This window comes from Tursiops truncatus, chromosome 15 (genome assembly GCF_011762595.2).
Source record: "Tursiops truncatus isolate mTurTru1 chromosome 15, mTurTru1.mat.Y, whole genome shotgun sequence".
NCBI classification, from domain to species: domain Eukaryota; kingdom Metazoa; phylum Chordata; class Mammalia; order Artiodactyla; family Delphinidae; genus Tursiops; species Tursiops truncatus.
Genome location: NC_047048.1, coordinates 76,297,028 through 76,312,332, shown reverse-complemented (window position 1 = coordinate 76,312,332; position 15,305 = coordinate 76,297,028). Strand labels below are relative to the sequence as shown.

The window sequence follows — 15,305 nt, the reverse complement described above, 5'->3', positions numbered from 1 at the left end:
AAACGCCAACAGCTCCTACGGTTCATCAGACCGCATCTGTACTTTTATCTTATGTTAGCTCATCAACTGAACTGGATAATGTCATGGTTTTAATCACCGGGAGATTAATCAGCTTGTCCCTGGGCAAACACACAAAAGCTGGCCTGGATGAGCTGACTTCTGAAATGCCTGTATGTTACCGTGAACATCGATTCAGAAAAAAAAATTCTAGCATGAGGAATTGTTCTTTGTGCTGTAGAAAAAAAAAAAAAAGCCAAAAAAAAACGCCCTTAACCCTGTCCACTGTGCTGAAAGTGACTGGCTGAGAGCAAGTCCGGTTTGCATTGCACCTTGACAGTGGGCCCTCAGATAGACGAAGACATCGCACTTTTATTTTCCACAGCGCTCTTTCCAGGGTGAAGGCGTTATGGTCAGTCTGGCCCTTTTAGAGAAAGAGGCTCCTGGTGTTGCTCTGTAAAACTGAACACCAGGTTCTTGACGTCTTTATAACCATCCTTCCTGTGCAGTGGCCCAGCCTGGGTGAGAAGTCATTTGAAAAACGGATTTCACCTTTCAGTTCTGAAATCACGACCGGGTGTGGCCAGGGCTGCCCGTGACCGTGGCTCTAGGTGCCACCTGTGTTCTGAGCTCTGCGCCAAGCCAACACCCACAGCGGGTGATAAGGGGAAGGGGTCTCGGCCCCACGCTCTTTTGAACCACTAGCCTGGCCCAGCCTTTGCCTCCACGTTCGGTTTTTAAAAAGCCTTTAGGCAACAGTTGTCCCTGGCCTCCCGTAGGTTTTATACTGATAGAAATTAGCTTTGAGGTCACTTTGCTTCTGTTGGCCGGTAGATGTTCAGAGAAGGAAGTAACAGAGCATCAAGCCTGATTTTATCTCCCTAGCCTCCTTTTCACTGCCAGTAGCTAATATTTCCCAAATCCGGAAGCAGACATTTCAGTAGGGGTTCGTAAATATCTTTATTGCTTTTGTCTAATTGCAAAAGTAGCAGGTTGTGGGCTCTTTGTAAAAATTTCCAAGAAGAGTGAAACATGTACTATGAGAAGTGAAGCCTTCTCTGCGGTCCTACCCTCCAGGGAAACTGGTGCATATCCTCACAGCGGAGGATATTTTCCCCTACCTGTTTCCAATATGTACACCAACTCGTTTATCGATTGTACACCCAGTGAGGTGGTAATTCTGAGCCGTCAGGAGTGTGGGCTCTGGAGACAGAACTGGGCTTGAGTCCCGCAGGGCCGTTTATGTGCTCAGTTTCCCCTGCTGTAAAATGTAAGGGATATTAGGACTTGATCTCATGCGTTCTTCTGGAGATTCACTGAGATTAGATACAAAGTATTTCCAGGTCCAGCTTGTGTAACTTAATAAATGTTTGCAGAGGAGCTGAGAGTGGACCCTGGAGCTAAACTCTCCGGTGTGACTCTGTGCTCTGTGCTATTATGAGCTGTGCTATCTTGGGCAAGTCACTTAACCTCTCGGTGCCCTACTCCCCTCATCTGTAAAATGGGGATGATGATAACAGTACCTCCTTCACAGGGTTGCTGTAGTAATTAAATGAGCTAATATACTTAAAGCACCGTGACCGTGCGGGTGTAAAATAAGTGCTTGGTAACCGTTGGCTGTTATTTTTCTGATACAAACACAAGGGCTTTGGTCATGGTTTTTGGTAACATCCTCCTTTTTCCTCGGCACAGGCTGTCTTTTCCTCCGTGTTTTACTTTGCCTCCGTTCCTCTCTATCAAGGATTCCTCATCATTGGGTAAGGAAGTCCAGGCAAGGTATTAATTTTTAATGAAACCTCCCTAAAATGCCACAGAAGAAGGAGGAAGCATCATGTGAAGACCCTTCAGTCCCCAAGTCGAGGCAGGTCTGGCAGTCTGGTTTAGAACCTTCTCGAATGAATACGTTTTTGAACTGGTAAGCCCTTAACCAAATTGCGGATGCAGAGTCCGATCTGTTCGTGGTCCATTCATACCTGATGGTTGAAGAACGCTCGCGCACGAGAGCCTGAGGTTGTCAGCTGATCCGAGACACCAGGCAAGAGTGAAGCTTCAGACTGTGATTTCTTAGGAAATCACTGACGGGTCTTAGAAAAAGTGGAAGGGGCATCTGGAAAGTACCCTCTCTGCCATGGCTGCCCATAGTGGACCATCCTGCTGGTGGGTCTCTAAGGCGGCCAGAGCCTTGCTCTCTCCGGGTTACCCCTGATAGAGCTTGGCCACTGCGTGCCACTGACCTGTGAGGCATGCTGTCCCTTGGACAGTCGCTACGTTTGCTATCAAACCCACCCCCCGTTCCTGACCTGGAATTTAGGACGTTCCTTTTGACCTTTTGAGAGGATGTGCTCAGTCTCTGAATTCCCCAGGTAGGTGGAGTTTGGTTACCACATGCCCTAGATAGAGATGCTGGCAGGGCGCTCCCCTGGTTACCAAGGTGGGAGGCACAGAGAGGCCGGCTGGTCCCAGTGGAGTCTTAAAAGTATGTCTTCCATCTTCTTATGTTCAGCCTGAGAGTAGGCACTGGAATTCTGCCTGCTTCTAATTGGAAAAATGGGCTGTCCTTTGTCAGGTCCTGGAAGAGCGGCAGAACATGCCTGAATAGAACCAGGGGTTCCCTGAGCCGTGCTCCATGTGGCCCCCCCACCATGATCTGGTCCCCTCTTCCCTCTTGGTTCTCATCTCTTCGCTTTCCCCCTCACCCACTCAGCTCCACCCAGACTGGCAGCCTCGCTGTTCTTCAAACAGGACAGACACGCCTCCACCTCAGGGCCTTTGCACTTGCTGTTCTCTCTGCCTAGGATGCTCTTCCCTCGCATATTGGCATGGCCTCTCTCTTACCTCTTGTGGGTGTTTTCTCAAATGCCCCGTCTCCTGTCCACCCTCTCTAAAATTGCACCGCCCCGCCCCATGTCTCATTCCCTCTTCCCCATTGTATTTCCCTCCTCAGCACTTTACCTCCAGCACACAGTATAGTTTACTGAATTTGTTGTTTGACTCACCGACCAGCACGGAAGCTCTCCAAGGGCAGGCGTTGTGGTCTGCTTTTCATCTTGAATGTCCAGTGCTTCGAACTGGCCCTGGCACACATACCAGGTGCTCAGTACGTAGTAGTTGAATGAGGGAAAGGAAATTGGGCTCCAGAGGCTGGGGCAGCACATGGCTCGTACTCCACTGGCTGCATATTACCTGCGGTGATTTTTTTTCTCCCAGGTACTCCACCATCTATACCATGTTTCCTGTGTTTTCTCTGGTCCTGGACAAAGATGTGAAGTCAGAAGTTGCCATGCTGTACCCTGAGCTCTACAAGGATCTCCTCAAGGTTCACGGAGCCCCCTCCCCCTTCCTTCCTTCTTCCCTCCCTCCCTCCCTGTTTTAACATATTTCACACGGACCCTCCGTGTCTGATGTGAACACGCTTGAACTGGTGGCTTTGTTTTGAGAGGAAGGCGTGGGAGTATATGCCTTTTCTTAAAGTACGATACGCACATGTAAAGAATACTAAACTGTACAGTGATATGTCAACTTTTAAAACAAACCTCCTAATGCCTTTTCAAAAAGCCCCTGACAGTTCCATTTTGTAGCTGCAGCTTGTGTCTGTTCCTGGAAATGCTGTTGTGTACAATCCTGAAAAATGTGTGGGTGTGATTGCATTTGTTGGTCCTCAAGGGTTGTTTGATAAAGAGCCGATTTATTGGGTTGGCCCAAAAGTTCATTCGGGTTATTCTGTAACATCTTACGGGAAAACCCGAATGAACTTTAGGGCCAACCCAATATTTCCATCTAATATCAATTCTCTTTAAAAAACGTCGTTTCTTTAATGTATTTTGACGTGTGTGAGCCACTGTTTTGACGAAAATAGGCAGGTTGCCTTGTCTGGTTGGTGGAGGGTAGCCTGACGGTGGCTCGTGCCCTGGGTGAGCCCCGCACGCTAGCCCGCTCTGTCTTCCTCTCTCTCATTCAGGGACGGCCGTTGTCCTACAAGACATTCTTGATATGGGTTTTGATCAGCATCTATCAAGGTAAGGATGGGTGAAAACACCTGTTGTCTTATGCTCTGGCCTTGGCCCCAGGGTCAACTTCACCATTCTCTCGTCTGTAGAACAAAAAGAGAAGCAGCTGGAATGCCGAGATTGCAGTAAGGAGTGTGGCCCTGTGTCCGAGGGAGCCCCCTCCTCGGGTTCTCAGGCCTTGTCATCAGGCACAGAGTCACACGTGAGGTGGTGCTGTCCGCTTAACTGAGACAAAGTCAGAGCAAAGTACAACTAATCCTAATCAAACCCTGCTGGGGTGTTCAAGTCATTGTAACAAAAAGTGGTCGCTTTCTGGAATGTTCCGATACTTTTTCTGAAGTCAAGCTGTAGTTCTTGAACAACATATTTACTTCTGTAGCCTCCAGAGAAGGTCCCTCAGACGGTACAGGCTTTGTGAGATGACTTACTGGAATATGAAAAGGAAATGTCAGAACCTCTCTTTGTATTTATTTTTTCCTCTTTTTAGAACTTCTGTTGTCATGTATGTTTTATAATGTACCTGACACATTTGCACAGTGGTCCTGCTACCTCTCTATGTCTGTCTGCACAGGTACACATGGATAATTTACAAATCCACATCATCCATTAGGGATTCATTCTTAGTGTTTTTTTCTGATGGGATGTGTGGTCAAAAAGTGTAGACCGTTGAATTTGTTAGGGGGCTAAATTATCATTGAAACAATTTGAGGGTTTTTTTTTTTTTTTTTGAGAAGTATAGCAAAGTGACATGTATGTAGCTGGTTGAAGAACGCAAATCCTGCATGGAAGTTCATAATAACAAGCAGTGGTGCTTCACTGCACCCCCTGCATCCCCAGCACTGTTGTAATAGGCCGTCATTTGAGGAGTTTTGGGGTTTAGGGTCTCCTGCTCTTGAGCAGGAATCTCACGTAGCTAGTGCTTTTGATCAACGTGAGACATTCCCCATTGAGTTCCCGCAGTTCTGGATGAAAATGCACTTATCTGGACCCTCCCCCACTTTCCTTTCTCTCCTCGGTGCAGGTGCGTAATTCTTTGAGGGTCTCTCTTGGTTGTCCCTATCATTTCTTTGTGTTTGGGGGCAGGGAGGGGGGTAAAGGAGACAAAGCATAGCATTTGCCATCTAACTCTTCTTAAGTGCGCAGTTCAGTAGTGTCCCATATGTTCACGTTGCTGTGAAACAGATCTCCAGAACTTTTTCACCTTGCAAAACTGAAACTCTGTATCCATTCAACAACAAACGCCTCTTTCCTTCCTCCCCACAGTTCCTGGTAATCACCATTCTACTTTGTCACTATGAATGTGACTACTTAGATCCGTCATATACGTGGGATTGTACAGTATTTGTTCTTCTGTGGCTGACTACATCTGTCATTTAAAATAATACACAAAAACTTCTATTTCTTGTTCCACCCAATCCAGATAGTTGCTCTCTCTGCCTCTTTTCCTTTTTTTCCCTCTCTATCTCTTCCTCTCCCTCTCTATCCAATTATAAACTCTCTATTAATAAAGACACAGACATAGAGAATGGACTTGAGGACACGGGGAGGGGGAAGGGGAAGCTGGGACGAAGTGAGAGAGTGGCATGGGCATATATACAGTACCAAACGCAAAATAGATAGCTAGTGGGAAGCAGCCGCGTAGCACAGGGAGATCAGCTCGGTGCTTTGTGACCACCTAGAGGGGTGGGATAGGGAGGGTGGGAGGGAGACGCAAGAGGGAAGAGATATGGGGATATCTGTATATGTATAGCTGATTCACTTTGTTATACAGCGGACACTAACACACCATTTGTAAAGCAGTTATACTCCAATAAATATGTTAAGAAAAAAATAAACTCTCTCTTATATACAGCCAAAGGGGAACATAGGAAAACTAGAATGTGATGCCTGTCTTTCAAACCTCCGTAAAGTACCACTCATTAACCTCCTTTAACAAATGATACCTTTCATGTCTGAATGGGAAAAACAAAAGGAGTCAGATGTGAGTGAGCAGGATGAGCCTTCGGTGGGGAAGGAGGGGAGGCGTCGGCTCCCAGCAGGGCGGGCTGCGTGGGCAGCAGAAGCCCCTCCCCACCCAGACTTCCCTCCGCCTTTGCAGGAAGCACCATCATGTACGGGGCGCTGCTGCTGTTTGAGTCGGAATTCGTGCACATTGTGGCGATTTCCTTCACGTCGCTGATCCTCACGGAGCTGCTGATGGTGGCCCTGACCATCCAGACCTGGCACTGGCTCATGACGGTGGCCGAGCTGCTCAGCCTGGCCTGCTACATCGCCTCCCTGGTGTTCCTCCACGAATTTATCGGTGAGACCCCCCTGCACTTAGGGCCCGCCCATCAGGTCCAAGGGTCTTACCAGCAGGCCTTGGTACTCAGCTGCCCGCCCTTTGCTCACTGGCGTCCCTTGGGACAAGTGGCAGTTGAGAATCAGCTTCTTGGAACTGAGGCTGGCGGGCATGATCTCAATGTAGAGTGTTTTCTTTAAAACCACGCCGTGCCTGCCGGCTTAGAAGGGGATTCGTTCCGTCCTGCCAGGACCTAGTGGGCTTCTCCAGGGAGCTGGTCACTGTGCTGGGCTCCGTGGAGCTATGGAGATGGTGAGAATCCAGAGAGTAAATGACAGTCCAGCAGGACTTACCAGTGTTATTAGCTTGAGAAACAGCCTTGTCGTGAAAGCATCTTCTATCACGCCTCTTCCTTATCAGTAAACGCTCTTTAAGAAGGTTTTGATAAAGGAAAAAGGAGCATTCCCGTGAAAAGTGAAGTCTTAGAACAGTTTCACACTAGTTTGAAAAGTCTCTCTGAATAGGTTTTGTGAGCACCTACTGTGCGCTCAGTGGCTTGAGGCCAGGGAGTCACAGAGGCTTAGAAGATGCAAGCTCTGCCCTCACGAAGCTTTGGTCGTCACCTTAGATGTGGACCAGTCATAGGACTGGGCCCAGGGTTGGGGCCCTGGGCTTGGCACTTAGTAGGTGCTTACTCAGTGCCTGCTGCATTTCCCCCAGCCTGTGCTCAAGAGGCAGGGAAGGCGGCTGCCAGGCATCCGCTCCCGGTACTGTTGAAAATCACTAGCTATCGCTCCTCCGTTGCAAAAACCTCGGAACCGCAGGCCTGACTGTGTGGCGGCAGGAAGGGGAGCTCCCCGCCCCTCCAGGTCACGCTGTTCCTGACGAGGGGTCTCCGCCCCCCTTTGCACCACCCTCGGACCCGGCTCTGGCTTCCGTGACCATTGCTGAGGCGAAGGGGAAAAGTTGCTGGGAAGAACTGTGTGTTTGAGCGTCACTTTCTGCCGGGTTTAGAAAGAAAAACTCCAGCTGTCAGATTCCAAATCAAAAACACTTGGAAGGGGGATTTTTTTGCCCAGAGTTTTCTTTTCCGAGTTGTTGAAAACAGCATTTCACGGAAGGTCTGGAAGCTCCAGAAGCAGGTCAGAGAGAGGAGGAGAGAGACAGGGAAGGGAAGTCAGGCTGGCAGCCTGGGTGCTATCCCCCGCGGGAGAGAAGCCTGCGTCCCCTCCGATGGCCCTGCCGCCCCGCCGGCTCTGGGCGGCACGTTCCCGCCCGCTCACTGCTGTCTTCTGTTTGCTTGCAGACGTGTACTTCATTGCCACATTGTCCTTCTTGTGGAAAGTGTCTGTTATCACTCTGATCAGCTGTCTGCCCCTCTATGTCCTCAAGTACCTGCGAAGGCGGTTCTCCCCTCCCAGCTACTCGAAGCTCACGTCCTAAGCCGTGCACTCGGGAGAGGGCCCCGGTCTCCGCACTCTCCTGGCGGACAGAGTTCAAGTTGCATTTCTGTTAACCACCACCCGTGGATTGTGCAGTGGTGGCTCCCACGTGCAGTTCTGATAGGAAGAGGCGCTGCGCTTCCACGGAGCCCGACACCGGATAAACAGGAGGATGGCGCCTAAGAGGGCCCCACACGGGGGTCTGAGCCCCTGGTGATTCACAGTCGAGTGAATGTGACTGTGTGAAAAGCGGTGACTCAGCCGGGAGGTGTGTTCATGGGTCACTGTGCAGGCTTCCTTATGGCTTGAGTGTTGTTGTCATGTGATAAAAGTTTCTGTCTAGTCGAAGACGGTAGAGGGTTTTTTGGTTGTTGTTTTAAACAATCCTAATGTGTGTACACTTTTATGTCGTTCTGCTCTTAAAAACCTGGTTTCAGAGAAAGGTAAAGCTCTCAGTATAGGTTTTGGGGGAAAAGACGGTGACATTTGGTAAAAAGTTAACCAGACAATAATCTCAATTTGGAAATGCTAAATGTCCTCTCTAAGGCAGCCCTGCTTATCGAAACGGCACTGGATTCCTAGGGTTACAGAAAACCACGTGAGAAGAGAGCAGAAGAGAGAGAGAACCGTAAATCCGGTACGTTATCCTTCCTCCAATTCAGCATCTGTGGCCTTGGAGTTAACATCACCTGTCACCTCGTAAAAGAATTTCAAAGGTGTTATCTTGCTTTGTTCGGATCTGGTAACAATTACAAAGCCTGTGGCTATCTGAGGACACTCTGAGACATTTTCAGCAGAGTTGTTTTAGCAGGAAACGTGCCACTGAACGGCCCCTAAATGTGTCGACAGTGTGACAAGAGACTCAGCTAATTCTTTAGGCAACGTAGCACATGTGACTCAGACCCTCTGAGTCTGAAGTGGAAAGGTCAGGGACTGGGGCTCTTTACGTCCACAGAAATCTGTTTCCTGTTAGGAGGAATTACTGAGGACACAGTGACAAAGGCAGAGGCGTCTTAGCACGCTGCCATTCATCAGTGGCAGCTTCGAGTGAGGAGCCCCGGTGGAAGGAGGCCCGGGCTGCAGCTCTGGGGTCTGGGCTCCGTTGCGCTGCCTACAGATTTCAAGGGGAACTCGCTGGAAGGCAGCCAGGAGTAGAGATTCCTCTCCCCACCAGGGTGGGGCCCACGCATGTGTGTTTCCTATAAAGCTGGGGCTTCTTGTTTCAGGGGAAGAAGAGCATTTTCAAGCGCTGGATGTGGCCCGGCAAAGCTTTCTTGGGTTTTCAGGTCTCTCCTGGCAGAAGCCACATGTGTGTGCCAGAGGATTGGGTTGGTGGGTCTGCAAGAGCCGATCGTGCTCGAGATCTTAGATTTGTGGTTAATTCTTTATGAGTACATACCCTCCAGCCCTTCAGCCTGGTTCTTCTTCATGTGCTTCAGAGCTGTAAGTTATGGCTACCACTCTAGGGTAAGCCTGCTCTTGGAGAGCTGGGGACACGAGGCCCTTGACTTTGGAGCACTCGATAGGCTCGTGTATTTCTGTTGCCCTTTTAAAACTTTATAGAATGACAGTAAGTTGCAGGCGCTGCGCAATTGGCTATGACGTCACTTCTATTTTAGTTTCAAGATTCTGCAGTTTTGCAGGATTTTTCCCGTTCTGTCCCAGCCATTTCTACCACATAGAAAACATTTACGGGAAGTAAATGTTGTATTGAATGAATGGTTATTCAGGAAGGGGATCTTTGTCCAAAACTTTGAGAAGGGGCGAGCAGGTCTGACATCTTTGCTGGGTGATTTTATGTGATTTCAGAGGTGGAGTGAGAGGACGTTGTGCTCAGCGTTTTTGTACGTGTCTTCTTGGAAATCAGCCTGTATAACTGGAAGTCTAAAGGTACTTCTACTCCCAGCTCCCAAATCCTGAACTTGACCTTGTTCACAGACAGGTGATGGCTCCTACAGGTAGGTCCCATGGAAATTTTTAGAGGTTTCCAGCAGTGACAAGGAAGGAAGATAGTCTCTTTGGTCTTTTCCTTAATTCCCAGTTTTGATCGAGGTGCTTGGGTTGACTTTGAAAGTCAACACCTAAACTCTTGCTTGGCATCTGGGAGGGAGAGAGCGTCCCGGAGGAGCAGAGGAAGCTGTGCCTGGAGGTCGCAGGTGCGTTTGTGCCGTCAACAGACCCCCTCGTTCTGCCTTTCGACCGTACCCTGGTGGAGGCGGCCAAGGGTGAGAGGGACTGAAATGCAAGTGGGGACCGTGACCGTGTTGGAGAGCCACCCTGCCAGGGGGCAGCCTGCTCCCACCGCCTTCCGGGGTCCGGAGTGTCTAGGAAAACACACGTGTGCTTCTCAAACTCTGGAGACCCACGTGGCGGGAGCCACGAGTCAGCTGAGTGTACACGATCCTGACGTGCGCACATCAGCCCATAATCCCAACAGAGGATCTGCGTACACAGGCACTTCCCGTGTTAGCTTAGCTGTGGGGAGAAGACAAAGACACAGACAAGAAATCCAAGCCATTTTAAGGAAACTGCTGAATTCCTAAAAAGCATAAGGATTCCGTTCACCAGTCTGGAAGGAACTTGGGAAACACCGTTGACGCCTTGGAGGTCCCCTCGCCTTGGAACTCGGTGGCCCCAAGTCTCCGGCAGCCAGAGGCCCCTGGCACACCATCAGCGCTGTTTAAACACTTCCCTCAAAGTGAAAGTTACACCTCCCCCTGCGCTTTGACAACATTAGGTATTTCTGTCAGAGTAACTTAATTTTATTATTTGATGATTCTTTTCATTATATTTTTTGGTGATGGTTGTGTGTGTGGGAAAGCGAGGAATCTGTTTGGTGTCTCTTTTTTCCTCCCTTTCTCTAGGAAAATGACCAGACAAGTGTCTCCATCTTGAGTGATCTCTTGCATCTGCCCGTTTCAGTGCTAATTGGAGAGTGTGCACACGCGTGTGTGTGTTGCTTACGGTGCTCCGTGTGCACACACGTGTGTGTGTTGCTTACGGTGCTCCGTGAGACCAGCTGCACTTATTTGGGTTGCTCGGGGCGGAGGACTTCACCCTAAAGCGACGAAGGGCATCCCAGGGAGCATCTTGAGATGGGAGCAGACCATCTGTTTACAGCCACCTGGAGCTGGGAGGCCCAGAGCTGGGCTTCCTCCCGCTTTCAGCTTTATTATAGCCAGATCCCAGACTCACTTCCCTTAAGTGAAACCCTTTTTCGTAGCAGTGATCTTAAATACCAACATCTGCTTACCCTTTCCTCCGTATGTTTTCCACTGAAAATTTAGGTTATGCTGACAGTGTTTTTTGGTTTTTTGTTTTTTGCGGTAGGCGGGCCTCTCACTGTTGTGGCCTCTCCCGTTGCGGAGCACAGGCTCCGGACGCGCAGGCTCAGCGGCCATGGCTCACGGGCCCAGCCGCTCCGCGGCATGTGGGATCTTCCCGGACCGGGGCACGAACCCGCGTCCCCTGCATCGGCAGGCGGACAGACTCTCAACCACTGCGCCACCAGGGAAGCCCTGTGACAGTACTTTTGAATGTATTTTGGGCTTTTGTGCTCATTGGAAGTTGACACGATCAGGCCTGTTTTTCTTTCTTTAGACTTTTGCTTTTATACTTTGTTTTGTTTTTCCCGGGGTGGGGATAGGAATGCCCTTGCACGTTTATGGGGCAGCGTTTTAAACCTGCGCCAGAATTGCAGATGGGACCTACGTGCTCTTCTGCTCCATCTTACTTACGGCCAACGCCTATCAGCCGTTGTCATCTTGGATCTTTCTGGTGTGTTTGCAACGTGTGTATGTGTGAGTATGTGATGCCACCTCAAGTGTTTTGAAGACATACTTGGTTTTCACTGCGTTCAAATCCTATCACTCACAGTTTTGTTTTTCATTAAGAAATATACAAGGAGCTTTGCAAAGACAACAGACTTTATTTCTCCCCCCTTCTTTTAACATAAAGCTTTTTATTCGATTGTTTATATATATGTCTTAGGAAATATTTCCATTAATTAAGTCCATTGTGTCTTGGAAAAATATCTATATTATGCTCTTGGATGGAACCGATAAGCACGTGAGCAGCACTGCAGTACTTGGAGATGCTCAGCGTCTTCTCACGCCAGCGCGGCGTTCCTGGGAATCTGTCTTCTCCGTCACAGTATGGTTGGAGACACAGTCTGTTGGTGTCGCTGGGCGATGTCAGTGAACAGTGTGTTTGCTGGGGGGCAGGTGGGGAGGGGGCGTGGTATTTGCAAAAAAACAAAAATTGTGGCTCATTTATTATTGTGTTGCCATGGGGCTGACTGTGAATTCCTCCGGGACTCTGACGTCCTCATTAGTAGATTATCTGTAATCCTCATGGCAAACACTCACCAGGACAGCGTTTTCTGATTAGAGGGAAGTGATAGTACAGAGCTTTAATTTAGCAGGAGCTCCTAGACGATTTAAATGCTTGATCCTGTGATGACACACATGCGATCCTGCGAGATTCTGAGCGGTTCTCTTTTCATTGTCTGCCAGCGTGGCCCGTTGCTGTTGCTCAATAAAACTTGTGTACTTTATGCCTTTGGGGAGCATTTTAATTTGTGCAAGGACGTGAAACTCTGGTGTCAAAATGAGAGCTTGTTATTATAATGCTATGTTGTATGTATCTCATGGTACATAATATGTAAATAGCTTTTTCTCCAGGTAAAGAATATTTTAATTTCAGCAAAAAAACACCCCAAACCCATGCATTATTTATTATTCTGTACTGTTGTCTATTCCAGATATGTTAGAATCTCAAAAAGTGATCTATATAAAAAAAGCGAACATATTATATGATTCATATTGTATTTATACACCCAGTCTTTGATTGCTTTGTATAGTTTTTTTTTTTTTTATAATCAAGTGATAGAAGATTTAGGAACCCAGTCACTTAAGTTTTAAGGAAAAGAGGTTTTTAATCTATTGTATAGGATACAGAGGACATGGTATTTTATTCATCTAATCCGGTGATTCTCAGCCAGAGATGACTGTGGCCTGCAGGGGACGTGGGGCAATGTCTGAAGTCACTTTTGGTTCTCGCAACTTGGAGGGGTGGTGGTCTGCTGGCATCTAATGAAGACTGCACAGGGCAGCCCCGCAGCAGAGGATCATTCAAACCGACGTCAAAAGCGTTGAGGTTGAGAAACCCACATACAATCTGCAAGCGTCAGTTTTGCCGTTTGTAAGCGTCTGTCTTCGTTTCCAAAGGAGCCCAGCAGCTGTAAACTCGTCTCAAGAAGCTGATTATACACCCAACTGGCCAAATGTTTTAATTAGCCGCTCTTTGCAGTGCGGGCTACTGGCTTCCTCTCCCTGGCTGTCCGCTGAGAGGGCCGTTCTCAGTTTATGGAGTCCAGAGGAGATTGTACATTAGCTGTGCGTCAGTCAGGAGCGGCTCCCCGGGCACGTGGAGGACGCATGCGCTCAAGAGCAGAGGGCAGTACTTTTCCTTAGCCGCGTGCCGTGGATGTAAAGTCTTCAGACCGCTTTTACCTGCTGTGAAATTCCATGAATGTGCAGACACTCCTCCATGCGAGCCGCTAGGGGGAACTTGAGGATCAAAAGACATTTCTTGTTTCCTGTTTTCTCCAGCCTGGCGGGCCCAGCATACCTAACTGTTATGTTTCAAGACGCTGCTTTCATAGCTTCAGAATTTATTTCATGGCCAGCGGCTCCGTTAAAAACAGACATTTCTTTTTATGTTGTTGACCAGACTATTTTGCTGGACTTAGCTTGGGGAAAAAAAAGAAAAAAGAAAAAAAGATGGGGGCGGGGATGAGATGAATATTTATTTGATCTCAGATATTTGCATTTTTGAATAATTGGCAACTGGGAATCCTTGCCCTCCGCACTCTTCAGGCTCATAAGGTTTAGAGACGAAATGTCCCAACACCTCAAGTACTTTAACTGTTTTTGTTATGAAACTTTTCAGGGTGACATGAAACCCTGCAGTATTTGTGAGCTGATCTGTAAATGATGGATTTGCTCACCTCAAAATAGAACTGTAGTCGCTCCAAACTTTCCACAAGTTGGAGCACAGTAACAGAATTCATTCAGGACTTGCTAATTTCCTACTTTAAATGGGTTACATAACAGAACAGTCCCTCCTTTGCGCCTCTCAAAACTACCCTTGAAGTGATGGTGAAATGTATCGTTAAAAGCTAGAAATAGCTTTGCTAAACTCTGGGAAAACGATGAGTTTTTTTTTTTCTTCTTCTGATATCCCCCCCCCCCTTTTTCATCCAAACATTGCATAATGTTAAAAAAAAAAAAAAGTCAAATCTTTCCGTGGGATTTAATTTCGTTCTCCATGTGGCTGTGGTTGGAGGGATAACTTAAGTACTTTGGGGGCTGGCAGATTTTTGGAGGATCACGCACTCCCGGATCGGTTTTCATCTGAAGCCTTAGCAGAGAAGTATGCCCGATCCTGGGGTTTCTCCCCTTCCCTCCTGCTCCCCCTTTTGTGGATGAGTTATCTACAACGTAGCATCTTTTCAGAAGGCCTGCCTTCTCGTAAGAATGCCAAAGCAGAGCCACCCTCCACTTTCCCTATTGAGGTTTTGATTTTGAAATGGATTCCCCTTAAAATTTGGGGGTAACTGAATCATATGTGAAGTCACCAGCCCCACACCCTATGCTCGGTGACCAGCCAGGTCTCATTTCTTAGAACTCAGCCTGCAGGTTCTGTTTGCTTACACTGAGAACTTCGTGTTCCTAAGCCTCTGCTGTTCATTTTCAAGAGATTTAAGAGAAGAACATTTTTTCTTTTATTGGGTCCAGATAAGCCCAGGAATATTTTTTTTTTCTTCAAGGAAGATTGCAGAATCCAGAAGGAGGGATGGGAGTTGTGTGGAATATGCTGATGTATTCATTCATTCATTCACTAAATATTTACTGAGCACCTACTGTGTGTTGGGTACTGTTCTTCGGGCAGGAAGCAGCAGTGGAGAGCGAGAGGGACAGTTCCTGCCCTTCATAGTGGTTATCTTCTTGTGTGTGGGAGAGACCGTGGACGTACAGATACAGACTCTAATGTCCTCTGAAGAAAGCAGGGAGAGGGAGAAGAAGAGAGTGATTATATGGTTAAAGTGTGGATAGAGGAAGTGATGGGGGTCAGAGCAGGGGCCTTTGGGATGGACCACTGGAGCAGAAGCCTGAAGGATGAGAGGAAGGGAACTGTGGGGAGCTCTGGGGGAAATGGTGTTTGGGCAGCAGGGTATGCAAAGGCCCTGGGGTTGGAAAGGCTGGGGCGTGTCGGAGGAGCGGAAAGGCGGGCACATCGCCGGAGTGCTGAGACCAAGAGGGAGGTTGGAGGAGGTGAGGGCGGGGCGGGGAGGCAGGTAGGGCCTGCAGTCCATGGCATTCAGACTGAGTGCTGTATGAGAACCAAACGAGCGTTATTAAAGTTGGTCCACGAACTATGTCAGAACCTGAACTCTGTCCAAGGGGCCCCAGTTCACTCTCTCCCTGCTACTCGCTGACCCATCCCTTCCTGTCTTTGTTTCCACCTCTGTGTTCCAAGGGGGTTGAGGCGAGACCCCTCCCATTGGAATCAACC

At 48.4% G+C, this 15,305-nt stretch overlaps 1 protein-coding gene across 13 annotated transcripts in view; it reads left to right on the top strand.

Moving 5' to 3' along the window:
* Nucleotides 1–14,653, top strand: part of ATP9A (ATPase phospholipid transporting 9A (putative)) — a 136,865-nt gene extending 122,212 nt beyond the window's left edge. For 6 of the 13 annotated variants that reach the window (XM_073793106.1, XM_033839431.2, XM_019944003.3 and 3 more), the window contains 5 exons: nucleotides 1,690–1,754; nucleotides 3,205–3,313; nucleotides 3,956–4,013; nucleotides 6,103–6,306; nucleotides 7,592–14,653. In XM_073793106.1, coding sequence (XP_073649207.1) covers nucleotides 1,690–1,754; nucleotides 3,205–3,313; nucleotides 3,956–4,013; nucleotides 6,103–6,306; nucleotides 7,592–7,728 — 573 coding nt within the window. In that variant the 3' untranslated portion in view covers nucleotides 7,729–14,653. Of the gene's footprint in view, nucleotides 1–1,689; nucleotides 1,755–3,204; nucleotides 3,314–3,955; nucleotides 4,014–5,856; nucleotides 6,307–7,591 lie in introns of those variants that run through there. The other 7 variants (XR_004522009.2, XR_002178091.3, XR_012326398.1 and 4 more) reach the window with 7 other exon arrangements.
* The last annotated feature ends 652 nt before the right edge of the window (nucleotides 14,654–15,305 follow it).